Source organism: Falco peregrinus, chromosome 2 (genome assembly GCF_023634155.1).
Source record: "Falco peregrinus isolate bFalPer1 chromosome 2, bFalPer1.pri, whole genome shotgun sequence".
Lineage (NCBI taxonomy): Eukaryota > Metazoa > Chordata > Aves > Falconiformes > Falconidae > Falco > Falco peregrinus.
In genome coordinates this window covers 95,362,165-95,384,281 of record NC_073722.1, presented here as the reverse complement: position 1 = coordinate 95,384,281, position 22,117 = coordinate 95,362,165, and the positions used below count along the sequence as shown (strand labels likewise).

Here is a 22,117-nt window from a genome sequence, read left to right as displayed (position 1 = left end):
ATTGGTAAGACTTTAACAATTAGTTTAAGAAAAGTATATTACTAGAAACAAAGTTGCAAAAATATGCTACACATGGAAATTTATAGCTCAGGAGGGGTCATTTCCCACATTTTTTCTATCACCTTCCAACAGCATTTTTGCCCAAACCACATATGTGGCTTGCTTACACTTAAGCTACTATACCTTAAACCTTTCCCTGTTGCCCTTGGCTTGGTACCAAGGGGCCATGGCCACCCAGACTGCCAGTTTCTGAAGGGGCTGGGTGGCCCATGACCACCACAATGGCAGCAGTGAGGCGAGCGTGGTGGCCTCACAGGAGGCCATAGGCAGCCAAAGGTTGTCTGGTTATAATAGGCTGGTGTGCCTATTTTATAAATGTGTATTATTCATATATTTATATAGAATATAAATTAATTTATAGTCTATATAAATATATATAATATTTATAAAATATAGATAATTTATAGTTATAATTATAAATTATAAAATTTATAGTTATAAAAAATAGGCTGGTGTGCGGCCTCACCCCAAGCGTCCCTGCACTGAGGGAAGGTGACAACATCCTGGGCCTGGCCTTGCCTCGCCTCAAGTGTCCCTGTGCTGAGGGAGGTTGGGAACAGCCAGGGCCCAGCCTTGCCCCCAGTGTCCCTGTGCTGAGGGAGGCTGGGAGCAGCCAGGGCCCGGCCTCAACCAAAGTGTCCCTGCGCTGAGCGAGGCTGGGAGCAGCCTCACCCCGACCTCTACCCCGCCACCCGCCATAGCCACGCGGCGTCACAGACCTTCCCATCGTGCCCCGCGCCGCAGACCCCTTGTTTCCCGTGATGCCCTGGGGAGGGGCGGGCCGTGCCCTTCCCGTGATGCTTCGCGCTGCCTGGTAGCCGCGCAGTTGGTAGGGCGGCCACTATGGCGGCGGCGCAGAAGGTTGGGGTCTTCCTCATCATCATTCTCCTCCTCCTCCTGCCGCCGCTGCGGGTAGCAGAGCCGAGCGCGGAGGCCGCAGGCAGCGTGGCGGGCCCCGCGGCGCCACCGGAGACGGGCCCTGCCGCCCGGGCGCGGCCCCGCAGCGCGCCGGCCCCGGTCACGGACGGTGGGTGCCCTGCGGGGCGGGGTCTGCTGGGCACCGGCGGCTTTTCCCGGAGCAAGGGAGGTCCTACTCGCCGCCTTCCTCTGGCCTTCGTGGGGCCCTTGGCCCCCGTATGGCTCCCGGGGCTGGGACAAGCCTGTACGGCAGCTGCCCGGCTTCTCCTTGGGGATTTACCGGGGCTGTGCGGCAGCACCCCCCTCCAGCCAAGGCTTGGAGCCTCCCTGGAAAGGCAGGCTCAGCAACCCCTACACACACAGAGTCCCGTGGGTCGGCATGCCCACCCAGCACCCTGCTCTGAGCCCACAGGGCAGAGCCTGGCCTGGCTGAGGGGATCCAGACTCTCCCTGCGTGTGCTTGGAGAACTCCACTTACTGAGCAGATTGCCCCAAGACTCCTAGTTCAGCCCCAGCTACCTGGATATGTAGCAGTGCTATGGCAATATAATCACAGATTGTTGTTGTGCTGTCAGAAGGTGTTGCCCACTGTCTTCTGACTGGCAGGTGTTCTTTTATTTACCTTTTGATTTCCCAGCCTTGATGCCATCAGTTCAGCTTCTCTGCATTACTTGCCAAATTAAACATGTTCCAATGTGTACCTCCTTAGGGAAAAGCGACTTAAATCCCTGATTTCAGAGACATAACCTTGCAATCTAATCATCCATGTTTAAACTTGTCTTGTTTACAAGGTGAGCTAAGGATTCCCATGCTAAACCTCGTAACAGAACAGTCAGAACTTCAGAGATTCCAGGAAATACCTGGATACTGTTCAGATGGTCAGAGAACATGCAGGAGGCCGTAGAGAAATGGGCAACAATCAAGCTGAAACAAAAGAAGTGCTGTGCTATTTTAAAAAAATGAATGTTCTTTGAATGTCTTGCCTATGGAGCGCTGGTTTTAATTTTCTTCCTTCTGTGCTGTTCTTAAGTCTGGATTTGTTACAGAGCTGCAACTTTCAAAAACAGTTTGGTAGAGTAATGCCTGTTCTTTGAATTTATAGCCTTGAAAACCTCCAAATGTTTTAAGAACTTGACAAATGTATTTTGTTGAGGCAGTTTACAGTATTGCTAGCAATTACTTTCTGTATCATTACAATATTCCACAGGATCTAAAGACAAAAAGCAATTTCAAAGGAGTCAACTATGGTTATGTTAGCACATCAGGAAAATATATTACTGGACCCTGGGACATGCTCAATACTTGTAAACATCTCTGCTCTAGCAAAATGTTTATTCCACCCCACCCCCCCCGCCCCCAAAGTTGAAACAAGCAGATAAGCATACCTTGTTTCTATCTCTCCTTTCCCCCCTCTGCAGGTCTTAGTATGTTTTTCACACCTTCAAAATTCTTAAGTTGCTTTTTTGATTTCACAGGGAACACACCATCAGATTTTAGTATACCCTTGGTTTTGTTACTGTGTTCCAAATAGATCTACTAAGTAGCAGAAAAGATGGCTTTTAAAAATTACTTGGAAAAAAGCACGTGACTTTGGATATAGACTTTTAACCATTGTCAAAAATAAGGCAAGGTGAAAAATGAAAGTGTTAGGGAACATGCTGTAATGTGTAAAGTTCCAATTCTAATTCTAATTTAAATCTCTCCTCCAGTTGCCAAGCTGTGTGTTTGTGATCTGTTGGTGGCACAGTGTGATGTAAATTGCTGCTGTGACCCTGATTGCAGTGCAGATGATTTCAGTCTCTTTACTACATGTTCAGTTCCTATTGTCACGTAAGTGGATAAATGGCGATATGAAATACAAAAATCTGATTTGCTGCATGCATTTGTAAGGGCTCTGTCCTCTCCTTTTACCAATTCCTAACTCCCCTGGCATCCTAACTCCCGCTTGCTCTTTCACCAGTCCTTCCTGCATTAGGCCTGTAAACCTTTGCCCCTAACCAGGCAGAACAACAAGTTGGCCTCCCATCCATTTTTCTTGCACTTATTCTTTCTTTCCTAAACTCCTGCTTCTTGCTTTTCTCCTGTTTCATTGCGCTGCTATGGGCACTTAGGTGGGGGAAGAATAATGCATCTTTAGACTTTCATCAATATAATGCAGTGTCTACATGTGAAGAAAACTGATACCATGGGACCATCTGGCCACCTCTGTAGGTCATCAGCAATTTATCAGTAACCTCTTTTATTATAATTTATTGTGTCAGCTAGAAACTTGATCAATTCAGGGCATAATGAGGTGTGAGCATTGTTCTGATCTTAGTTTTACAAGTCAGTGTCCAAACCTGCTGCCTCACTGCCAGTCAGTCATTTTACAAACAGTGAAATGTAACGTTATATCAATAAAGCAATGCCAGTAGTGGTTTACAGTTTATCTGAAAACATCTTCACCCAATTTTATCTTTTCAAAAAGGAGTTAAGAAAGCTCACTTCAAAATTGTAATGTAAAAAACTTCTCAGAACAGTAAGTACAGCTCTTCAACCCACCTTCTGCATAAATCATGCCAATCTGAACGCTGGCATTTATTCTTGGTGCTTTGAAATTTGAATTAGCAGTCATCCCAGACTGTGGTTTCTTATTGTTCTTGCACACAATGACTACTGCTACCCATGTATAGATATTTATATATATCAGAAAGGTCTAATCAACGCCTTCCTGAGTGACAGTTTAATTGTCTCAGGTGACTTTTCTGTCTCTGTCAGCTAGAAATGCATAAAATGAAGTTGCATTTCTTTCCCTAGGTTCTTTTGTGTAAAGTGTTCATTTTGCTTGAAAATCGATGGGATTTTCAATGACTGCAGGTATTGTGGATCTCATTATTTACATCTAGATTTATATACATTTGCATAATTGTGTTAGTTACTGAAAGGGTTTGACCAATCACAAGTAAGAGGCTATGCAGTCTCTGAAACAGCAGAAAAAGGGTGCTTGATTTATTATTTGATCCTACTAAAAAATGGTTCACCTCATGGAAAAGTTTAACTCCATGCTCAAGAAGTCATTTCTAAAAAAGTCATTTCGCTTCTTCAGTATCTGCCCTTGACTGCTTTAACCCTGCCTAAGCACCAGTTTCACAGTGATCATCATCTTGTATTTCTGGCATGTAGGACACAGCAGTGCTCTTCAGGGTACGAACTGGAACATTCATTGTGCAGCCTGCTGCAGGTCTGGGCTGTTGTTGGTGAACCCGTGGCACATCTACAAATACTTTTCCTAGATTCGATGGCTTATTTCACCTCCCTCTTTCTCAGTCTGCCATTTCTTTTACAGGTACCTCAAGTAGGACTTTTTCCTGCCCTCCCCCCAGGCAAATATTACTCCAATATTCACAAAACTGACCTTTTTTTTCTGGTCTGCATGCCATCACGTTACTCTAAAGGTCATACTTCCCACTTGTGTTGTATAAATAAAAGTGCTTCTGAGCTGTGTATGGGCTGTGGTGCACCCTGCATTTGTGGTGTCTCGCACCATCTGGATCCCATCCAGCTTGTCATTTTAGTTCTAATATTACTACTGTCAGGTTCTTCCCTTCCCCTTGGTTTGTCTCTTACCTTTCTTCATGTTCCTGCTCACACTGTTTCCTCTCCTAGATAAAAAAATGGGAGAATTCTCTATTATTTATTACTAAGCACACAGTGTAAAACAATATAAGGAGGCACGATTGTTATACAAATTGTACAAAAAAGTGTAATCCCTTTCATGCTTTTTTTGATGCTGCCTCAATACATGAAAGGAACTTTAAATATGGTCAACACTAACTTCTAAGGGATCATTGATTTTGTTGTTATTATTATTGTTGTTTGCAGAGGTGACAGCCGTCTGTGTAGTCAGAAAGCTGCTGTATATTCACTTGATGTTGAAGCAAATCCACCAGAAAGGATATTTAAATTAATTGACCAAGTCAATCCCAGTGTCTTCTGCATTCATGCTACAAACTGTAAGTGGAGTTGTTGTCAACATTAAGTGTTGTGGTGTTGCTATTGTAAGGTACCAGAAACTAGAATTAGAAGTAACTAAACCTGTCAGAAAACTGGTTATTCTGTATGGTTACAGTCCTTGTGTTGTGATCCTTTCACTTGTGAAGCTATGGAGTTAAAACATCTCATATTCTAACTCAGTCTCTGTTGAAAAAAAATACTATTTTTTAGATTTTTTAAAGAATTTAGCATCCCAAATAAATTAGATCTAAACTTGTCTCATGGGAAATTGACTCCTTCCCAATCTGTTGCTGTAACTGTGTTGTAGTCACCAGTGGTAAAAATTCTTTATGCCCAGCTCTGAAGTGACCTGCAGGGAAATAAGAAGCGATCAGTACCATGTCCTCTTAAATTATGACACTGCAGTTGTCATCTGAATACTTAGCATGGACACTGTAGATATGAATTGACATGTCTTTGTTTTGAAACATATGCTGTTGAAACCATGATTTTGAAAGCAAGGGGCTTACCCTTTTCTTAAGTTTTAAGTTTGTGCTTTCATGCATCTGGCTGAAGTGATGAATTAAGATACTGCCTAAGCTTTCTCTTAAAGAAAAGAGAAAGCTTTCTCTTAAAGAAAAGCTGTGTTAGTATTTTTTTATCACTGAGTTTTTGACAACTCCAGAAGGAAAAATTGTTACTAAATACTGTTTCTGCATCTTTTATCCTAAAAGTCACCTCATTCTTCAAAATGTTTTGACAGATGAACAAGCACTTTCCTTCAGTTCCCCTGAAATGCCTACTTCTGAAAATTTTGATCAATTGCTTAAACGGTTTGGAAGTGCTGCTTTCAGTGCTGAGCTTGACAACTGGAATATGAACACAGACGCTCAAAATCCTTCTGATGTAAATGAAACTTACAGATATGAGGTAAATAGTTATCTGATTCAATTAGTATTAGATTGTTCTATTAGATTATTCCATAGAAGGACAAGTGAGCATTGTTTGCATCTGCTTTTGAAAAAATGCGTTTTTTTCTGGAAAACACAAACTTTATTTTGGTCTTTAAATATAGAAATGTATAAGTAAGAACTGTAGCATTTTATATTAGCTTACTTAAAAAGTGAACTAGTTTTTTAGGATCTTTGAAAAGTAAGTAGCTTTTTGCTATCATAAACATCAAGCTGTTAGCAGTGGCTTAAAAATTGATGCACAAAGACGGTATTGACAGATATTGTGGAAATAAATACCAATTTTATTCAGATTTATTGTTAATACAAATGCTCTAAAACTGAAACACCCTTATATACTTGAATATGTTGTTTTATTTGGCAGTATGGTGTTCCTATACAGACAGTGGATGCATTTCTAAGACTGCCTAGTCCGGTTGTCTCTTCTTGGTGCTCTGATGCAAATCCTGCAGGTTGGAAAATGCATTTGAATTCCAGTTTATTTGTTTTAGAGTATACTGCTCTGACTTGAGCATAATCAGGCAGTAAATTGGCACACACACAAATGTAAATTCACATAAAAGTTCGTGTCTTTCAAATAGCTTCTGTTTCTCTGGGGTGTTTTTAGACATAGATTGGAAGTTGTGTTGCATCTATATTAAACATTCAAAGTTAGATGTGTAATCCTTGAGAATCTTGTTAATGGGTTGTTTATCCAACAATAAAACATCTGATTTGGCATAATTGGTTTAATAAAATAGTACAAAGGTGTCACCATGAGCGAAGAGGGTATGACACAAAGCAAGACCTAAGCAGACAGCCTTTGTAAGATGTCCCTTTGGCTGCAGGCTTGAGCTCTATGTTATAACCTTTCACAAGGTTTCCTGAACATTGGTGGGGAGGTGGGGGGGGGAAGCAGCCAAACCCACACACCTGCATTTTCCAAACCTCACTGTTATTATTAAATATGGTATCATAAAAATCGTGATGATGACCATAGGAAAACTGAAGTCTCTGGTGAAAGAAAAAAATCTTATGAGATCTCAAAAATGAAGTAATAAATCTTCTAGCTTTTATTAAGCTTCTATTGTTAAGAAGTAATATTTTGTCTCATAGCATTTCTGGAGAACTTAAGTGTCATTCTATAGCTTATGTAACACCTTATCTGCAATAGTTATTATGTTTAATTTTACTTTTGCTTATACTTGAGGTTCTTATATTGTTTCTTATTTCTACTTTTCACAGTTAGACTTTACTTTCCTTCAGTAATACTTTGTGACTTTTTTTACAGGATTTTTAGTAAACCAGGCTACAAAATGCACTAGATCAGTAAGTGTGGAAAAATGTGACAACATTCAAGCAGTTAGCATGCTGTTCTACATCAGCTCCAGCATTTTAGCAGTAAGTATGGTTTGAAACAGTCATATAGCTGACCATTGATATTACATATCTTTTTGCATCTACAAAATTAAGTAACTTGTATTTATTAAAGGATATGGTGTTTTATTTGGATTTTTAAATTGTGGGTAGGGGAAAAACATCTCCCTGTGCAACAGACTTTTGTATAGAAAGCCTTTGGAAATGTTTTTGCTTCAAGCTTTGGTAACAGAAGCATTTACTGTTTTCTGCTTAGCCAACAAAAATAATACTCTGTAAGAGAGAAGTGTGTGTCACTGAGCTAGCACTTACCACAGTGGCAGCACTTCTGTGCTTTTGTGCATGTTCAAGCTTTTCCAAGAAGCTTGTTAACAGAGTGCATAAGAAGTCTGGGTTTTAAAGAGTTGGTAAACCTTTGTACTTAAAGAAGAACCTGTAAGGTTTAATCCTCTGCCTATCTATACCTTTCTTAGAAGCATCAGGTTTTAATAGTGAGGTGTTACACGCAAATGCTAAGATTTCCGTACACTCCTCAAAGAGCATGACCTTTTACCCCACTAAGAGCAAATTTGGTTTTATCCAGCCTACTACCAAATCCACTGTGGTTTTTTTCACAACTAAACATACTTTTTCATTCCTTTTTTAACTGGAGGATGTCTTAAATATAAATAAATCCTCTTTACAGATATTCAGGAAGACAAAGAAATCATGCATGCAAAATTGAAACTGAAATACATAGTACCTTAACCTGATGGCTTCTTTCAGAAGCTGAAGGTCATCAAGAAGCAGGATTCTCTCCACCATTAAAATGTTTTTAATTAATGTGATTATTTAAATTAGTTTCATTAGTACTCGCCCGTGAGTGACTGATTAAAGACCTCTTCCAGTCTCACAGATTCCAAAGCTATCAACATGAAAGGAAAGCCCACTAAGTAGTTCATTCTCACAGGTGGGATCATTTTCCTTGTCATTGAAACCCGCAAAGGGCTGCTCAGGAATATTAGCTTTTGATTGTCCTGCTGTGGAAGAGGTAGAGAAAACTGCCTCAGAAGGGTTTTGAGTGTTTCCATGTGCACCCAAAACTAGAGATCTTGGTAACTGCAGAACCAGAAAAGGTGTGCCTCAGGACAGGCTCCAAGCCGCTGAATGTTTTTGAATTAAAAGATTAATTCCCCTTTTTCACTAGAACAGTACATAACACGTTACCCACGTGCTGCTTGCCAGTTACAATGGCCTAGCTTAGGAGAGGTCAGCTTTCTGTTCAAAGTACATAGGACATTCAGGAAAGATCAGGTGCAAGAGCTGGAGAAGGCTGAATAGATAGATGCCAGAGGTTGTCTGTAGGAAGCTCCCTTTCCCAAAGGGAGCTCAGGATGGAATGTGACAATAGAAAAGTGCCTTGATACTGGGGTCAGGGTGGTCCTAGGGCAGAGCAGGGATCCCTTCCAGTGCAGTGGGTGGAGTTGGCAGCAAAAGATATGGTGAAATGTTAACCCAGGGAGGCTTGCTGGGAGCCCCCTGAGAGAGGACTGGTACACCAGTTCTTCCAGAGAATCCCATCATTATAAGCCCATACTGCCAGGCTGGGCAACTTGAGTGATACGAAGGTCTGGATAATTGTTGCAGTTAATCTCTGCTCTCTCCCCTGGCCTGTCCAGCAGATCCAAGGGGCATTGGGGACGCTTGGAAGCCTCTACGAAGATACTCATTGTGTGATGCTTTATGCCATGGGTAGCATGTACTGTGTAGCTGCCAAAGCAACATGCTGCTGCTTGTCCCTGCTTCCCTCCCTGGCTGGTGGGAAGATGAGTCAGTGGGAGGCAGCGGTGAGGCTGGAGTGCTGTCTGCCAGTGACTGACGCGATCAGTCACCCCAATCACAGATAAATAGAATTTGGGGAGCAGTGATCATTCCCTCTGCCTTAGTCAGAAACAGTATGCTTCTCTGAAGGGCGAGTCTAATCTTTACAAGCACTTCTCTTCATACAGCTAATTCTGATGGCTGAGCTGTACCTCAGGATGTTGATATAAACGTGTGTCAGTGTGTGACAGACTTTACCTGCATCACCTTCAGGTCTCCAGCTCATAGGAGTGTGTTCTCTGCTGTGACATTAGATGAGCAGACTGGTCTCTGTATCCTGTCATAATTCTGCAGAACTTGCTTCAGGGTCAGAATCCAGTTTTTGGTCCCTTCCCGAAGATTGTGGATTGAACACTCATTGGGAAGTCACAAAAATAAAACTTTTGACAAGATGGTGCTCTGTGTGAGTATGTTGCAGGCCTGATTGATGACCTCGGTCTGACATTTCTGCCTTCTCATGAAAATTGGATGGAACTTTTTCAGTGGGGCAGCTGTGCACGTGTGCATGGCCACGTGCTGTATAACAAGGGTACTTGCTTCTTATTTGTTTTGAGACCTTGAAACTGTGGACTCAGTACTGTCAGAACAGGACAACAAAAGCTCTTCATTTCTTTGGGTACTAGCAGTCTGTCAGACTTTGAATAGTTAGAGGTGGTTTTGCACAGATCTGCAATAGGAACCATGTTCTCTGACGCCCTCAGTAGGTTAAACGCTACGATGCACTGTAACACTGATGCCATGCTGAGATGCCTTTTTCAGGCCACCTTTCTGATGCAAGTAAACTTTTCCAGTGTTTCTTCTTAGTTCTGAGTTGCAAATAGAGTGTCCAAGGGAAACACTAGATTCATCTACTACTTACTAAATGCGTTGTGTATTTATTTGGAATGTAATTGAAGCTACGCCTGATGGAAAACTGATGGAAATCAGTAAGAATCTGCAGTTACTGTTAGAGGAAGATAACTGGACTTTAAGATTTTGCCTACTAGCCACAAAGAGCAGCAGTTATTTTCACACTACGTGGATACTGTGCTGTATATCCAATCACTTCCACAATGTAATGTTATTGGAATGATAAATAGGCAAAGCAAGTTGAGCCTTAACTGCTTTACTTGACTTCTACTTGTAATAGGTCATAACCTTTACTATTGTTTGAATTTGTGCTTTTCTTCTTCTCTAGGTGCCCAAATCAAGTCACATGGTAAGTATCTGTCTAACTTAGTTGGAAGAGCTGGGAGCAAAATTCTTAGTTATAGTCACTGGGAGTTTTTCACTGAGTTCATCAGAACAGGGACTTTATCCATAATCTTTCCAGTAAAAAAATGCTATTGTTTGCTGTTTGCTATCAGTAATGCTACGTAACAACTCCAAGATAATATGCTACCTGCACATGTTTATACTGCATATATTCCCCTCATATAAAACTCTCTCTCTGGAAATAACTGTCTAGTTACTTTAAAATTTAACCTTTTGTTGAACTTCAGCAACACATGTAACAATACATGTGACATAGTAGTTGTTCAGAGGATTATTGACTGCTGTTTCTGTGGGGCAGAACCCGGAAGGGTCACAAATATAATAATGCAGAAAAAGCCAGAAATAATTATACACAATATTCAGAAATGACATTGTTTTTTTCAGATTAATATTACTGTCCAGTCCATAGTTGTCCAGTCTCTGAATGGAATGCGGACTTTACTTAATAGTAGCGATGCCCTCAGGCTCCCTATGATTTCGGATGAACTATGCATAAATATAGTTCATGGGGTACGTATGAGAGTTCTTTTCCTCCTCATGTGTGATGGAAAGCATGTATGCATCAAATCACTTCTGATTCACAAATTGCAAAGATGTGAGAAAGGCCTTGCACAGTTTCCATATACTGTGACATCTCCAAAGCAAACGTGACAGGAAAAACACTGACTTTGGGATAAAACAGAGTGTTTTGCAACAAAATAATAGCTATATGCAAGGTAACATGGAGACAGGATGAAACCCTTTGCTATGATTACTGTGTTTCTGTGACATAACAGAAAATAATAGCATGAGTTTAGAATCTGCATTATGCTTGGGAGAAGATGACTTCAGGCACAGTGATGGCAGAGACAAAGGCGTACATGGTGCACATCACCTCACCTTTTAATCTTAAGTAGATGAGCAGAAGAGATGTATCAAGAAGTCAGTTTTGAAGAGGCTCCAGCCTCCAGAGGATATAGTATATCTCTACTATGTAGTTAAATGTTTCTTAAGCAAGGAAGAAAGAAAACAACATTTGCATAATTTTAAATTCCTATTTTCTAGTTTCATACTCTTATGTATTTGCTCTAATTAATATCTAAAATGTTTAATTTTCAGGTGAGCTATCACATTACATACACAGACACAGGAGAAATAATAGAAGCAGCTGCTTCTTTTGTTTTGGGGGTAATTAACAAAGAAGTACTTTCAATACAGCAGAGCTTTGAAATCAGCTTTACTCAGGTAACTGCTAGAGATGTTACAGATGACTTGTTGAAAGACATTTAATTACAAAACTTATTAAACTTGAATTGGAACAATTGTTAGCAGTAAGGTAAAATATAACTTGCCCTGGATACACAAATGAGGCAGCATTTCAGAACCGGGCAGTAAAGGCCTCCGAAGTCTGTTTGTCATGTTTAGAAGACTCATCTTGTGACTCTGTACAACTGCATCCAGTGAAAGCAAAGCTTGCCCCAATGTTAGAGAACTGTTCCAATCTTACAAAGCAGCCTTACTACTGTCATTGTTCAAGGCGGTTAATAATCCTAAAGTAACAGAAATATTTCTGTGTTTCCCAGACGTTTCAGCACTAGATAAGAACTAATACTGTATGTTTGCACTGCAGGTCAATACAAAGCCAGTTCCCCTCAGTGGTAATCCTGGTTATGTTGTTGGACTGCCTATAAGAGCGGGCTTCCGGCCACAAGGATATCCTTTCCCTGTTGAAATGTTGTTTGCAGCACTTGTTCTGGTCCATCTTCACAAACAAATCTATAAAATATTATCGGTTCTTTACCAAAAGTAAAAGTGTGGTTTCTTGGCTATGTTTTAGAAGGAGCGAATGACTCAGTTCTGACTGCAGTCTCCTGGGATTTTTTAGTGAGATAGATTTAGATCTTCATTGTACACTGTAGTGCTCTTCACAATCTAAGAAGAGTCTTGAGCTATTACAGCATTTTCAGATATATTTTAAAGATATGATTAAGGATTCTTTCTTCATGATGTATATCAAGTATTGAATTTGCCTTTAACTGTGTGTTACATCTGGCATCATTCAGAACATGAACAAATACGGTCAACTTACCATTCTGCAAAGTACATCCCACCAGGACTGTCTGGCAGCACAGGGAGCCAGAATCCCAATATTATTTGGTTATAACATGATATCAGGCTGTAAGTTACGGTAAGAAGGTATTTCTTTTTTTGTTATTTATTTATTTAGTGTTTTTAATCCTCTGACAACCCTTTCCATTAGGATCTGTTCAGGTATACATCTGTAGGAGTATTGGGAGTGGAGCATTTAATTATAAAAAATGTCATTTAATTAACGATGGTCTTTCTCTTGAAAAGATTGTGTAAATTAGCAACTGTAGCCAGAAGGCTTGTACAGTGTATGAGAGCAAGGAGAAATTACTACTGTGCCAAATTGATGGATTTTGCTTTAACTTACCTTTTTTATTTTTTTTTCTTCCTGGAAGAATTACAGCAACTATGAAATGCCAGCCTTTGGCTCAAACCCTTCTAGATTTACTGAAGGGACAGAGCTTCCCTGAATATGTGGCCTCATTTGGAAATTCTCAAGCCCAGGATGTGCTCGACTGGGTGCCGATAACTCATCTCCACACCTCAGAACAGGTGAAAGTTACACCACTACCACCACCCCTTCACTCTTGCTGTCCTCCCTCCCAAGATCTGTACCTGTACTGCAGCATCAGCTTAGGCTTCTCAGACATACAGGGAAAATAAATGCAGAAACAAATTGGAGGGAAGTCCTCCTGGAATGTTCAGAAATGAGGAGTTTCATTCCTGCGGTAGAAGACGGGGTTTACTTTTAATGAAGCTGGTGCCCAGGCACCTCAGTTATGGATCAGGACAGCGTGTTAGGTACAAAATGAGTTCTAGCCACAGTTTAGAGTCTTGTTCTTCAGATGGGATGAAGCGCAATAAAGTAATAGATAAATAGATTAAATAGGTAACAGATAAAGTTAAATATAGTAAAGATAAAAAAATAAAAAAAATAGGTAAGAAAGAAAAGATCAAGAGTGAAGCAACAGAATTAGAGTTTCTTCTTGGTGCTCTTATGCCAGATTAGAGTAAGAAAGCAAGAATCCTTTAAAGCACAGACACAGTATACTCAGGTGACCCAAACACTACATTTAGCCTTAGCATTTTCTGTAAGAGTCCCTTTTCCTGCTGATGCAGCACAGTCCCCGCTGCTGGCAGTAGGCAGTGCTGCTTGGCAGTAGCTGAATGACAGCACCCCCTCAATGACAGCTTGTATATAGGTTTCTTGCATGCTTTTGCAACTGAACAGTGAATGATTTAGAAACTTCACAGTTCAAGAAGAAATACCTAAAAATATTTAAGATTGTAGGCTTCAAAATTCTGCCGTGGCAGAGTTAAGGATTTTCTACTATCCCAGTGATATTATTAAATAAGTCTTCCTCCTAAAAAGAGCCACCTCAGCACTATCACCAAGAGCCAAAGTCCTGCCTGAAGTGCAGTTACAGAGTCAGTTTGTCACCTGTGAAGGAACTGTAGGGACACCCCTGAGCCAAGGCTGCGAGCACCTGTGCTGCAGCACAGTCCAGGGCACAAGTATGGTGTAGTTGCTCTGGTAACCTCCTGGAGCAAGCTTTCTGGGGGCATTCTGCTAGTTTAATATGATGAATAATTAATGTGGTTGCTTCTTTGTAAGTCAGACAGTGAGAGAATTTGTAACACTTTTCAGAGCTCATGCCAAATACCAGTATCGCTTGAAATAGAAGTGAAGTGGACTAAATATGGATCCCTAGTCAATCCACAAGCCAGAATAGTGAATGTTACAGCTACAATCACTACCACCACATTGAAGCAGGTATGTAATCATATTACAGGATTTAAGATAAAAAGAATGGCTTGACAGAGATGCAGTTAATCTCTTTAGATAAAGGTAGCACTTCATATTAGAGTGTATTACACCAAACAGTTTCTGTTCCAACTCAAACACAACAGTGGGCAGCTTGCCAAAACACACTTCAATAAAAATCTGTACATCACCCATGAAAAGAAACATGGAACTGCATATAAAGAAAACACCACTTTTTACAAATAACTGAAAATATTACCCAGGCCAAACAAAGGAATATACATGTGTCCTATAAAGAGAAGACTGAAGCTAATGACCATTTGTATTTTCATTGCAGCTTCCCTCAGGAAGGGAAAAGACTATTCCTATGACAAGTTCTGTTGTTTTCACTGATATTTCTTCACCTGCAGAGCCAGGCTATAAAGCTTGGCCCACCATTAATGTCAAGTTACCCTTTGATTTTTTCTTTCCATTTGTCTAAGGTAAGTATGCATTAAAAAAGAAGCTATATTTCTGCCTTTTAGTCCATTTCCTAAAGCAGTGAGATTTATCTAGTCACTGTGATCGGCCATCAGTTTAAGTTGTAGATGCACTGGGTTAAAATTGGCCAAGAGAGAAGGGGTGAGCCCTTGTGAGGGTTCTCAGAAGCTTTAGGGCAGACACACACACTCCTAAACACACATAAAGTGGAAAGTTCCCAATTATACCTCTCCCAAGAGGAAAAAAGGTTACAGTATGAACTAGATGGTAGCTCTGGCTGGCCAGTCAGCACAGGTACAGCCACCAGCCTCCCATGGATGCTCGGAAGCAGCGCTACTCTGAGCTACCTGCCTAGCAGTGTGGAGGCAGGAGGGAAAGGGAAGAGCACAGGGACACAGTACAGCTCCAAAGGAAAGTAGGCTTCGTTATCTGTGAACAGCAGAGCTAAACTGTTAATTAAAGTAATCGTGCTATTAAATAAGGCCTCTGCTTTCTCTATTTTTGTAGATGAATAAACTAGCTTTTTTTTCAAGCCATTCGTTAATTACTTTTCTTTAAAAATCCAGTTAAGTTAAACTTTCAGAAAAGTTCAATGACCCTTCCAGCTGACTGTGGCTGAAATCAATTGGAGACACCTACTACAGTCAACACCTTTCAAAATTCCCACTTACTGAATCTCACTCTTCAGCTGTAAAATAGTCTATCCACAGGGACCTTCCAATACCTGGAAAAGTTCCCATTGTGTCAGACACCAGCCTGGTTCTTTTAGTACAGAATTTCTAATGGCTTTTCTGGAGTCTTAACTGTCCCCAGCAGTCCACTCACCTGCATCTGTTCTTACATATTCTATTTCTTTCATTGTATTGATTTATGAGCTGTGGAAACAAAAATTTCATAGCCCAGTGGGCTGCAAATGAACAACTTAAAATGGAAGAGATGAGAGAAAGCAGTATCAGAACTCAAATCTGCTGCTGAGAACAAGGCATTGTTTGACGTAAGATGGCACATGTTTGCCTCTATTTTGGTGCCGACTCAATTGTCAACTAAAGGAGTGGTATGTTGGTATTTTTGAAGTGAATGTTATATAAATAAAAGTGGCACAAGCAGCAACAGAAATGAGGAAACTACCAACAATATGAAAAGAATGGTTGGCAAAGAAGAGATTTACTAATGATGAACAGTCAACTTGTGGAGAAGAAATGACCTTTTTGGCCTGAGTTCTTCTCATTTGAACTGCAAGTTTCTACAGGGTGTTGCAAACAAAGAACATTATCATAGAAAAATGAAATTATTTAAAATAAGTGGTACTTTTGTGGATGTATAGCTTGCAAAAGTGTGTCTTTATTAAATTATTTTGCGTGACTGTACAGCTGTACAAGAAAGGTCTTGTGAGATCAATGTTTACAGGGAGTATGCATGATTAATTTTCCAATAAAACTATTTTTGCAATCCCAAGATCTAATCAAAGTGTGGTCAAATAGAAAATGTTTATAGACAACACTATACAAGAGAAAGCAAGGAGACAGGAAAACCTTTCAGGTCAAACTGATAGATTTCAACACCGCACTCTCCAGGGCAAACTTCCCACCTTGGAAAACCGGCCTCCTATTTTGGCTCACTGATGAGTCCATGCTGCTTTAATATATTGTTAAGCCTCTCAATTTCTTGTTCCTGTAGGAGACAAAAGTCAAATCATTAATATAGCTCTTACCTTAAAATACTTTCCCAGGTTCTCACAGATCTTCCCGCTGCTGTAATCTATCTCATGCTGCAGTAAAACAGGACAACCTGGCTAAAGTAGGACAGAGGTAGCTGTCGTTCCTTGGCAAGAGAGGCAGCTAAGGGAAGCGCAGGCAGGAGCGGCAGGGCTTGTTCCTCAGCCCAGCTTACCCCACAACTTTCTGATGAGGAAACCAAGCCGGCAGTGGCAACCTTGCAAAAGGGATCCCAGGCCAGCTTGTCCTGGGGGGCAGCCAGCAGGTAAACCTTGTTTAAATTACAAGTGTTTTCTTACCTTTTCTACACAGCTGTGTTCCAGTTGTTCAACCTTTGTCGCAAGTTTCAGGTTTGCTTGCTTTAGCTTGGACACTTGTTGTTCAGAGCGGGTCTTTACCGATAAAATGATTCCTGTGAAACAATTCACAGTGGATTCGTTTTACAATGCAAGACAGCCACGAGCAGGAGGTTAACAGTACACAGGCTCTGTATTTGAGCAGTTAAACGTGTTCCTCTTGAGCTCTGGTTCTGTCCTCTTCCACCACCCTTCCCAAGTGCTTTTCTTAATGAGGAGGGTTTTAAATTAGCCACCCCAGGGATCTGGATACCAATACTCTGCTGAGAAGAGGCAGTCTGGCTTCAGAGCCGAATTAATCAGTCAGACCGTCATTCAAATCCTGAATTTGAATTCACTCCCTTGGCAGAGCCTGGGGGTGGTGTAAGGGTGTAACCAGCCACTTTGTTGTCACAAGGGGCTGTGTTTTAACCAGTTTCATGTAGTCGGGAGCCTTGCTCTTAACAGCAGGCACAGGGCTCGTCCACCCCCATGGCCGATCGCTCCGGCCCGGTGGAACAGGACAGGGCACATCATCTGGTCCGTAAGGCTTAGGCTTTACCTCGTGCAGCTGCAGCAAGGGCACGCAGCGTCTCCTTACAGCAGAGGTGTCACTTCTCCACTGAAATATTGTTAGGTTATTATATGTGAACCCAGCACTCACAGTAAAGGCTTTTTTTTTCCCCCGCACTGTTTTTTTTGGGTTTTTTTTTTGTGTGTGTAGCTTGACAAGAGCATCGAGAACATCACGTTCTTCCTACCCAACAGAGCTCTGCTCCAGCTGCCGACAGAATGATGTGCACAAAGGCAGGCACTGATGCGTGCCTGTGCTTCTAGCACTGCAGGCAGCAGCCTTGGGGTTTGGGGGTTCATTTCTCTGGAGACAAAGCAGCGATGCTGCTTATTTGCATTGATAACATCAGGCGGTCCCCACCTGCCTGAAACCCGGTCCCTATCAATCAACAGTGACGGAAGGCAGTGAACCGTGCCTCAGTGAGACACACAATACCCGCGGCTTGGGGCAGCTTTTCTTTGTCCCCTTTGTCGTTGTTTGGTGAAAAGCTTAGGGGGAAAACCAGGAGCACCCAGGAATAAGGAGATTTACTTGTAAATGCAACACTGGTTTTCTGCTGTACAGCACTGAAGTTCCCGTGGCTCACGCAGCTGCACATGAATCCAGTTTCTCTCTGACTTTCACTCCGAACTAGAGAGCCACAAGCTGCTCTCGTATCTTCCCTCTTCCTGGCCACTACTGCCATCAAAATGGCAGCCAGGGGCTGCAGGTGATGGACATGGTCCCAGCTATCCTTTCCTTTTATCCCTAACTAACAAGACATGGAGCTGCATCAAGCACAGAGCACCCACCAAAACTGCAGGATATCCACCAAAATTGGGGATAATCTCATTGCCACATTTTTTTCAATTCCAAAATTCTTTCCCCAAGAAGGAAGAAAATGTTTCCAGCTACGCTTTCTTCAGAAGTGTCTGAATTTACAACCATTTGCAACAGCTACAATTACCACAGCAGTCAGTGAAGACTGACTTGGGGACATTCTGTATTCCTCTTTTTATAGCAAACCCTTTGAATTCAAGCAAGAAAGATCCAGAGTGAGATCATGACATCCTCTGCAGCATCCCTGGAGGAGATGATGGAGTCACAGCAGAATATCAGAGCAGTAAAACCTACTCTGCTATAGAAGTAGATTCAGGAAGGCAGATTTTTACTCTGTTCCCCTGTTAAAACATTGTCTAAAGGATCCTCCAATGCAAACTTCAGATGGGAGCCATCTCCCTCCAGGAGAGAGGGATGCAAGAACAGATTATGGGTTGTTTTTAGGGGAACATGCCTGATACTGCTGTGCTAAAGCTGGGCATCTCCACTAGCCCGGGCCAGCTACCATGCCCCCATCACCCACGCATTATACCAACACAAGCAGCAGATTATTGCTGCTCCAAAGAAATTACAGCCTAATTAAGGCCACACTCCAGCAATGAAAACCGCATGGGTGAAACTCCATGTTCACTGGAAGAGCAAGACCCTGGGGTCTCACAGTTGGCTTTGAGAAGGGGACAAAGACACGATCCCAGATAATTCAGGCAAGGTCAGTGAATCCAGCCCATGCACCAGGGAGAGCTCCTGACTGGCCATGCACACCTACCATTGATAATCCTGGCCACCCGCCACAGCCGCAGGAGTATCAGGAGCCCGACAGCTTCAAACTCATGCTCCCGGAAAATGAGGACAACGTCGAGGATGAATGACACGACGACGACGATCCCGTCCAGCACTTCAAACTTGTGGTGGAAGAACTCCCAGCGGTAGACAAAGACTTTAAACCCCACCTCAACCAGGAAGATGGTTAAAATGGAAAGGGAGAGGTAATGGAAAACCTGGAAAAAGACGGTGCAAGTTTAGGGCCAGGGAACCCTCCTGTATGCACATGAGCAGGGCAGGGCTGGAGAACCTCCACCGCTCAAGGGCACGTCGGATTTGGCTCTACAGGGATTCTCCTGCTCTGAAGGACAAGCAAAGCAAGCGTGTGGCAGCCAGCGGCTTCAGGTAAGCCGGATCACGAGGGGTGAAGACAACCAGGAGAAGCGTGGAGAACATGATTCAGCTCTGCCACAGCCCAAGGAAACACCAAGCTGCTGCACAGCCTGGCACGAGCCAGGCCAGGCTGGCCCCCCATGCTGCGGGGCTGTCACACAAGTCCCTGCAAGACCTTCGTATGCCTGCAAGTGCCAGCGCGGCAAGGCTGAAGGTCCAGGTCCTGCCTTGCCCAGTCATCCTACCCAGCAGGCTTTGAACCACCAGAGAGGGAAATCACACTTTGTGTTGACATTTCTCTGCATTTTACCTTTGGGGTTATATTATATTTGTCCGGATGGATGATTTTCAGGTCCATAAGCAATTCCCCCAGAACCAACAAGGCATCCAGGATGACCAAGCAAACAACCAGGATCTGTCAGAGAGAAGAACCAACATGAACACCCTCCCAGCACAGACAGATCAGCAAGAGGAGCCGATGTGACCTTCAGCTAAATGTGCCCCAATGCCCTGCACCCCCAGTTCAGCTGGTTTTATTTCATGGAGCTTCCTGTTGCTCCCATCCAGGACTCCCACCCCCGCAGCCCCTGGTTAGTGGGTTATTTCTGCAAAGTCTCACCCACACGAAACCGCCTGGCTCCCCACCAAACCCAGCCACTTCCCACCGCTTGGCATGGGGGGGTCTTCTGGAGTGCACATGCCTCTGCTGGTGCCGCAAGAAGCGTGCACCGAGCCTTGTCGCCGCTCAGGAAACATCTGCACCTGCTGCCGATCGGCTTGTTTCCGACAGGACAGCTCAGCTCGTGAGCTTGGTGCTGCTCCCAGCCCGCCTTCAGCTCCATCCCACATCAGCTTGGCTGTCACAGGCGCTTTTGGCCAAATCTCACTCCCATCTCCCTTTATCCTGGGTTCATTCTGCCTCACCTGAAACCTGTGGGAACTGAAGAGCTTTTTCATCATGTCCTGGAAGGAGATGCGGCTCCTGGTGGGCTCCAGCTTGATCTCCGAATCTGGCTGCTTCTCCCCATTCTCCCCAGCCACCTCCTCCTCCTCCTCCCATTTCTGATAGTCATTGCTCCACTGCACGGGGTCATCGCCCACCACTGTGAAGTGCTTCAGGTACCTGGACATGACTCTGGATCAAGCTGGCATCACCTTGCCAACGTCTGCAGGACAAGAGCAAAGTGTCACCACTCCTCTGCAGGCTGACCAAAAATGCCAAATCTCCCTCGGTCCCCTGCAGCAAGCGTGACAGTGACGCTTCGTTCAGATGAGACGGCCAGTGTGGATGGGCCCTGCTGACGGGAAATTGCTTAATGGTGGTGCTGCTTGTTTTGCATCACCTCCCACGGTGTGGTGTGACAAGGAGCCCCCACCAGCCTCCTCGGTGCTGTCTGCACCCTGTGGTGCTGCTCTAAAAGGAGGAACTTCCTCGCGAGGTATTTCCAAACATCTCAAAACAAAGCATCGATTACAGGAGAAAAAAAACACACCAGCCCTTATCTCGCATCTTGTGATGTGAGAGGAGGCAGCTGCTGATTTCTGTTGGAAAGAGCCATTGTGTTTCCGGACACATGGAAAAAGCTGTTAAGACACTGATCGATGGAGGTTGTATTGGGCAAAAGCTGGAAGCAGGTGATGCCCTCCCCTTTGTCCCTCATCCCCTCCACGCTGGGGCAGGCTGCTTTTGGTGGGTTTGAGATGAACCCTCCGCTGCGCTCCCAGCGCTGCCCTGTCCCTGCAGGTGGCTGCAGCTGCAGCCCAGCTGCCCCCAGGCTAACGGGCACCCTCGCCCTCCAGCCAGGCCACCAAGCTGAAGAGCAGCCACCATTTCCCTTCGTTAACATCAGCGGCCCCCCTTATTTCAGCCTCTGCAGGCTAACCAAGCAGGTGATGCCTGCACCCAGCCTGGCCGGCGGGCGATGCTGTCCTCCCCCATCCCCTCCCTGTGTCCCCTAGAGCTGACCTCACCCTTGGCCATCCTGTCCCATCCCCGCAGGCACCCAGCAAGGGCCAGGAGCCATCCCAAACCTGCAGATGATCCCAGTTGAAGCTCGGCACGGAGAACAGTGGCAGGAGGGGCTCCATCTGCACCCTTGCAGCCCCACCAGCTTGCTCTTCCTCTCTGGGCAACCTGGCCAGACTCCCTGGCCGCCAACCCTGCCGAGAACCACTCTGGCCACCGGCGGCCACGTCCCCATCCCATCCCGGCTGTCTGTGCATCCGTCCTTGGCCAAAGCCACCCGGGGAGCTCAGCACAGCTCTTGGCCCGCTGGAGCTGCCGTGGGCCTGGCCGGAGGGCTCCTTGGCCGCGGGGTGCTGGGGGGCCACGCTGGGACCCGCTCCGGTGGCTACTGGAGGGGACATGGACCTCGTCGGGGATGGAGATAGCCCCCCGCTGGGGCACAGCGCCAGCACCTTCCCCCCGCCGCTCCCGGGTGCCGAGCGGAGCCCCCGGAGCGCCGCCCCCTCCGTGTGCAGCCCCCCGGCCGCAGCGGGACGGGCCCGGGGCTCGCTGGCGCCCGCCGCCGCCGGGGGATGGGGCTGCCCGGCCTCCCCGCACCCGGGCGGGACCCCCGAGGGGAAGGACGTGGCGCGCCCCCCCTCCCCCGGGCCGGCGCTCACCGGGCCAAGCCACCTTCCCCCCCGCCCCGGGCCCCGGTACCCGGTACCGTGCGCGTCCCGGCTGCGCCCGCCGCCCTGCGCCTGCCCCGGTGCTGCAGGGCCGCCCCCGGCCCGGCCCGGCCCCGCCTCCCCCGGCCCCGCCGCGCCCGGATAGCTCCGGGGGGGTCTCGCAGCCCCAGCCCCCGGGGGGT

General features: G+C 44.5%; 2 protein-coding genes and 1 long non-coding RNA gene across 9 annotated transcripts in view; 1 reads left to right on the top strand and 2 right to left on the bottom strand.

Annotated features, from left to right (window-relative positions):
* Nucleotides 1-4,620, bottom strand: part of LOC114012221 (uncharacterized) — a 10,838-nt gene extending 6,218 nt beyond the window's left edge. For 3 of the 4 annotated variants that reach the window (XR_003554537.2, XR_008745796.1, XR_008745795.1), the window contains exon 1: nt 527-658. This is a non-coding gene — a long non-coding RNA (uncharacterized LOC114012221). Of the gene's footprint in view, nt 1-526; nt 659-4,584 lie in introns of those variants that run through there. The other variant, XR_008745794.1, reaches the window with a different exon arrangement.
* TCTN1 (tectonic family member 1) lies at nt 880-16,711 on the top strand. Of its 3 annotated transcripts, none has more exons than XM_055795922.1 (15): nt 880-1,087; nt 2,688-2,808; nt 4,840-4,970; nt 5,714-5,880; nt 6,286-6,373; nt 7,192-7,301; nt 10,315-10,335; nt 10,776-10,901; nt 11,490-11,615; nt 12,001-12,085; nt 12,420-12,558; nt 12,854-13,010; nt 14,107-14,232; nt 14,561-14,705; nt 16,433-16,711. In XM_055795922.1, exons 1-14 carry the CDS (start codon nt 904-906, stop codon nt 14,702-14,704), a joined length of 1,725 nt encoding a protein of 574 aa, XP_055651897.1. In that variant the 5' UTR covers nt 880-903; the 3' UTR covers nt 14,705; nt 16,433-16,711. The 3 variants fall into 3 exon arrangements, with proteins under 3 accessions (XP_055651897.1, XP_055651896.1, XP_055651895.1); XM_055795921.1 differs by lacking the exon at nt 16,433-16,711 and adding an exon at nt 15,270-16,070; XM_055795920.1 differs by lacking the exon at nt 16,433-16,711 and adding an exon at nt 15,211-16,070.
* On the bottom strand, nt 16,023-22,117 carry HVCN1 (hydrogen voltage gated channel 1). 2 transcript variants are annotated; one of them, XM_055795933.1, is made up of 6 exons: nt 21,974-22,117; nt 20,226-20,467; nt 19,612-19,716; nt 18,913-19,144; nt 16,718-16,830; nt 16,023-16,374 (listed from the first exon to the last, which is right to left on the bottom strand). In XM_055795933.1, exons 2-6 carry the CDS (start codon nt 20,430-20,432, stop codon nt 16,309-16,311), a joined length of 723 nt encoding a protein of 240 aa, XP_055651908.1. In that variant the 5' UTR covers nt 20,433-20,467; nt 21,974-22,117; the 3' UTR covers nt 16,023-16,308. The 2 variants fall into 2 exon arrangements, with proteins under 2 accessions (XP_055651908.1, XP_027642834.1); XM_027787033.2 differs by lacking the exon at nt 21,974-22,117 and adding an exon at nt 21,333-21,878.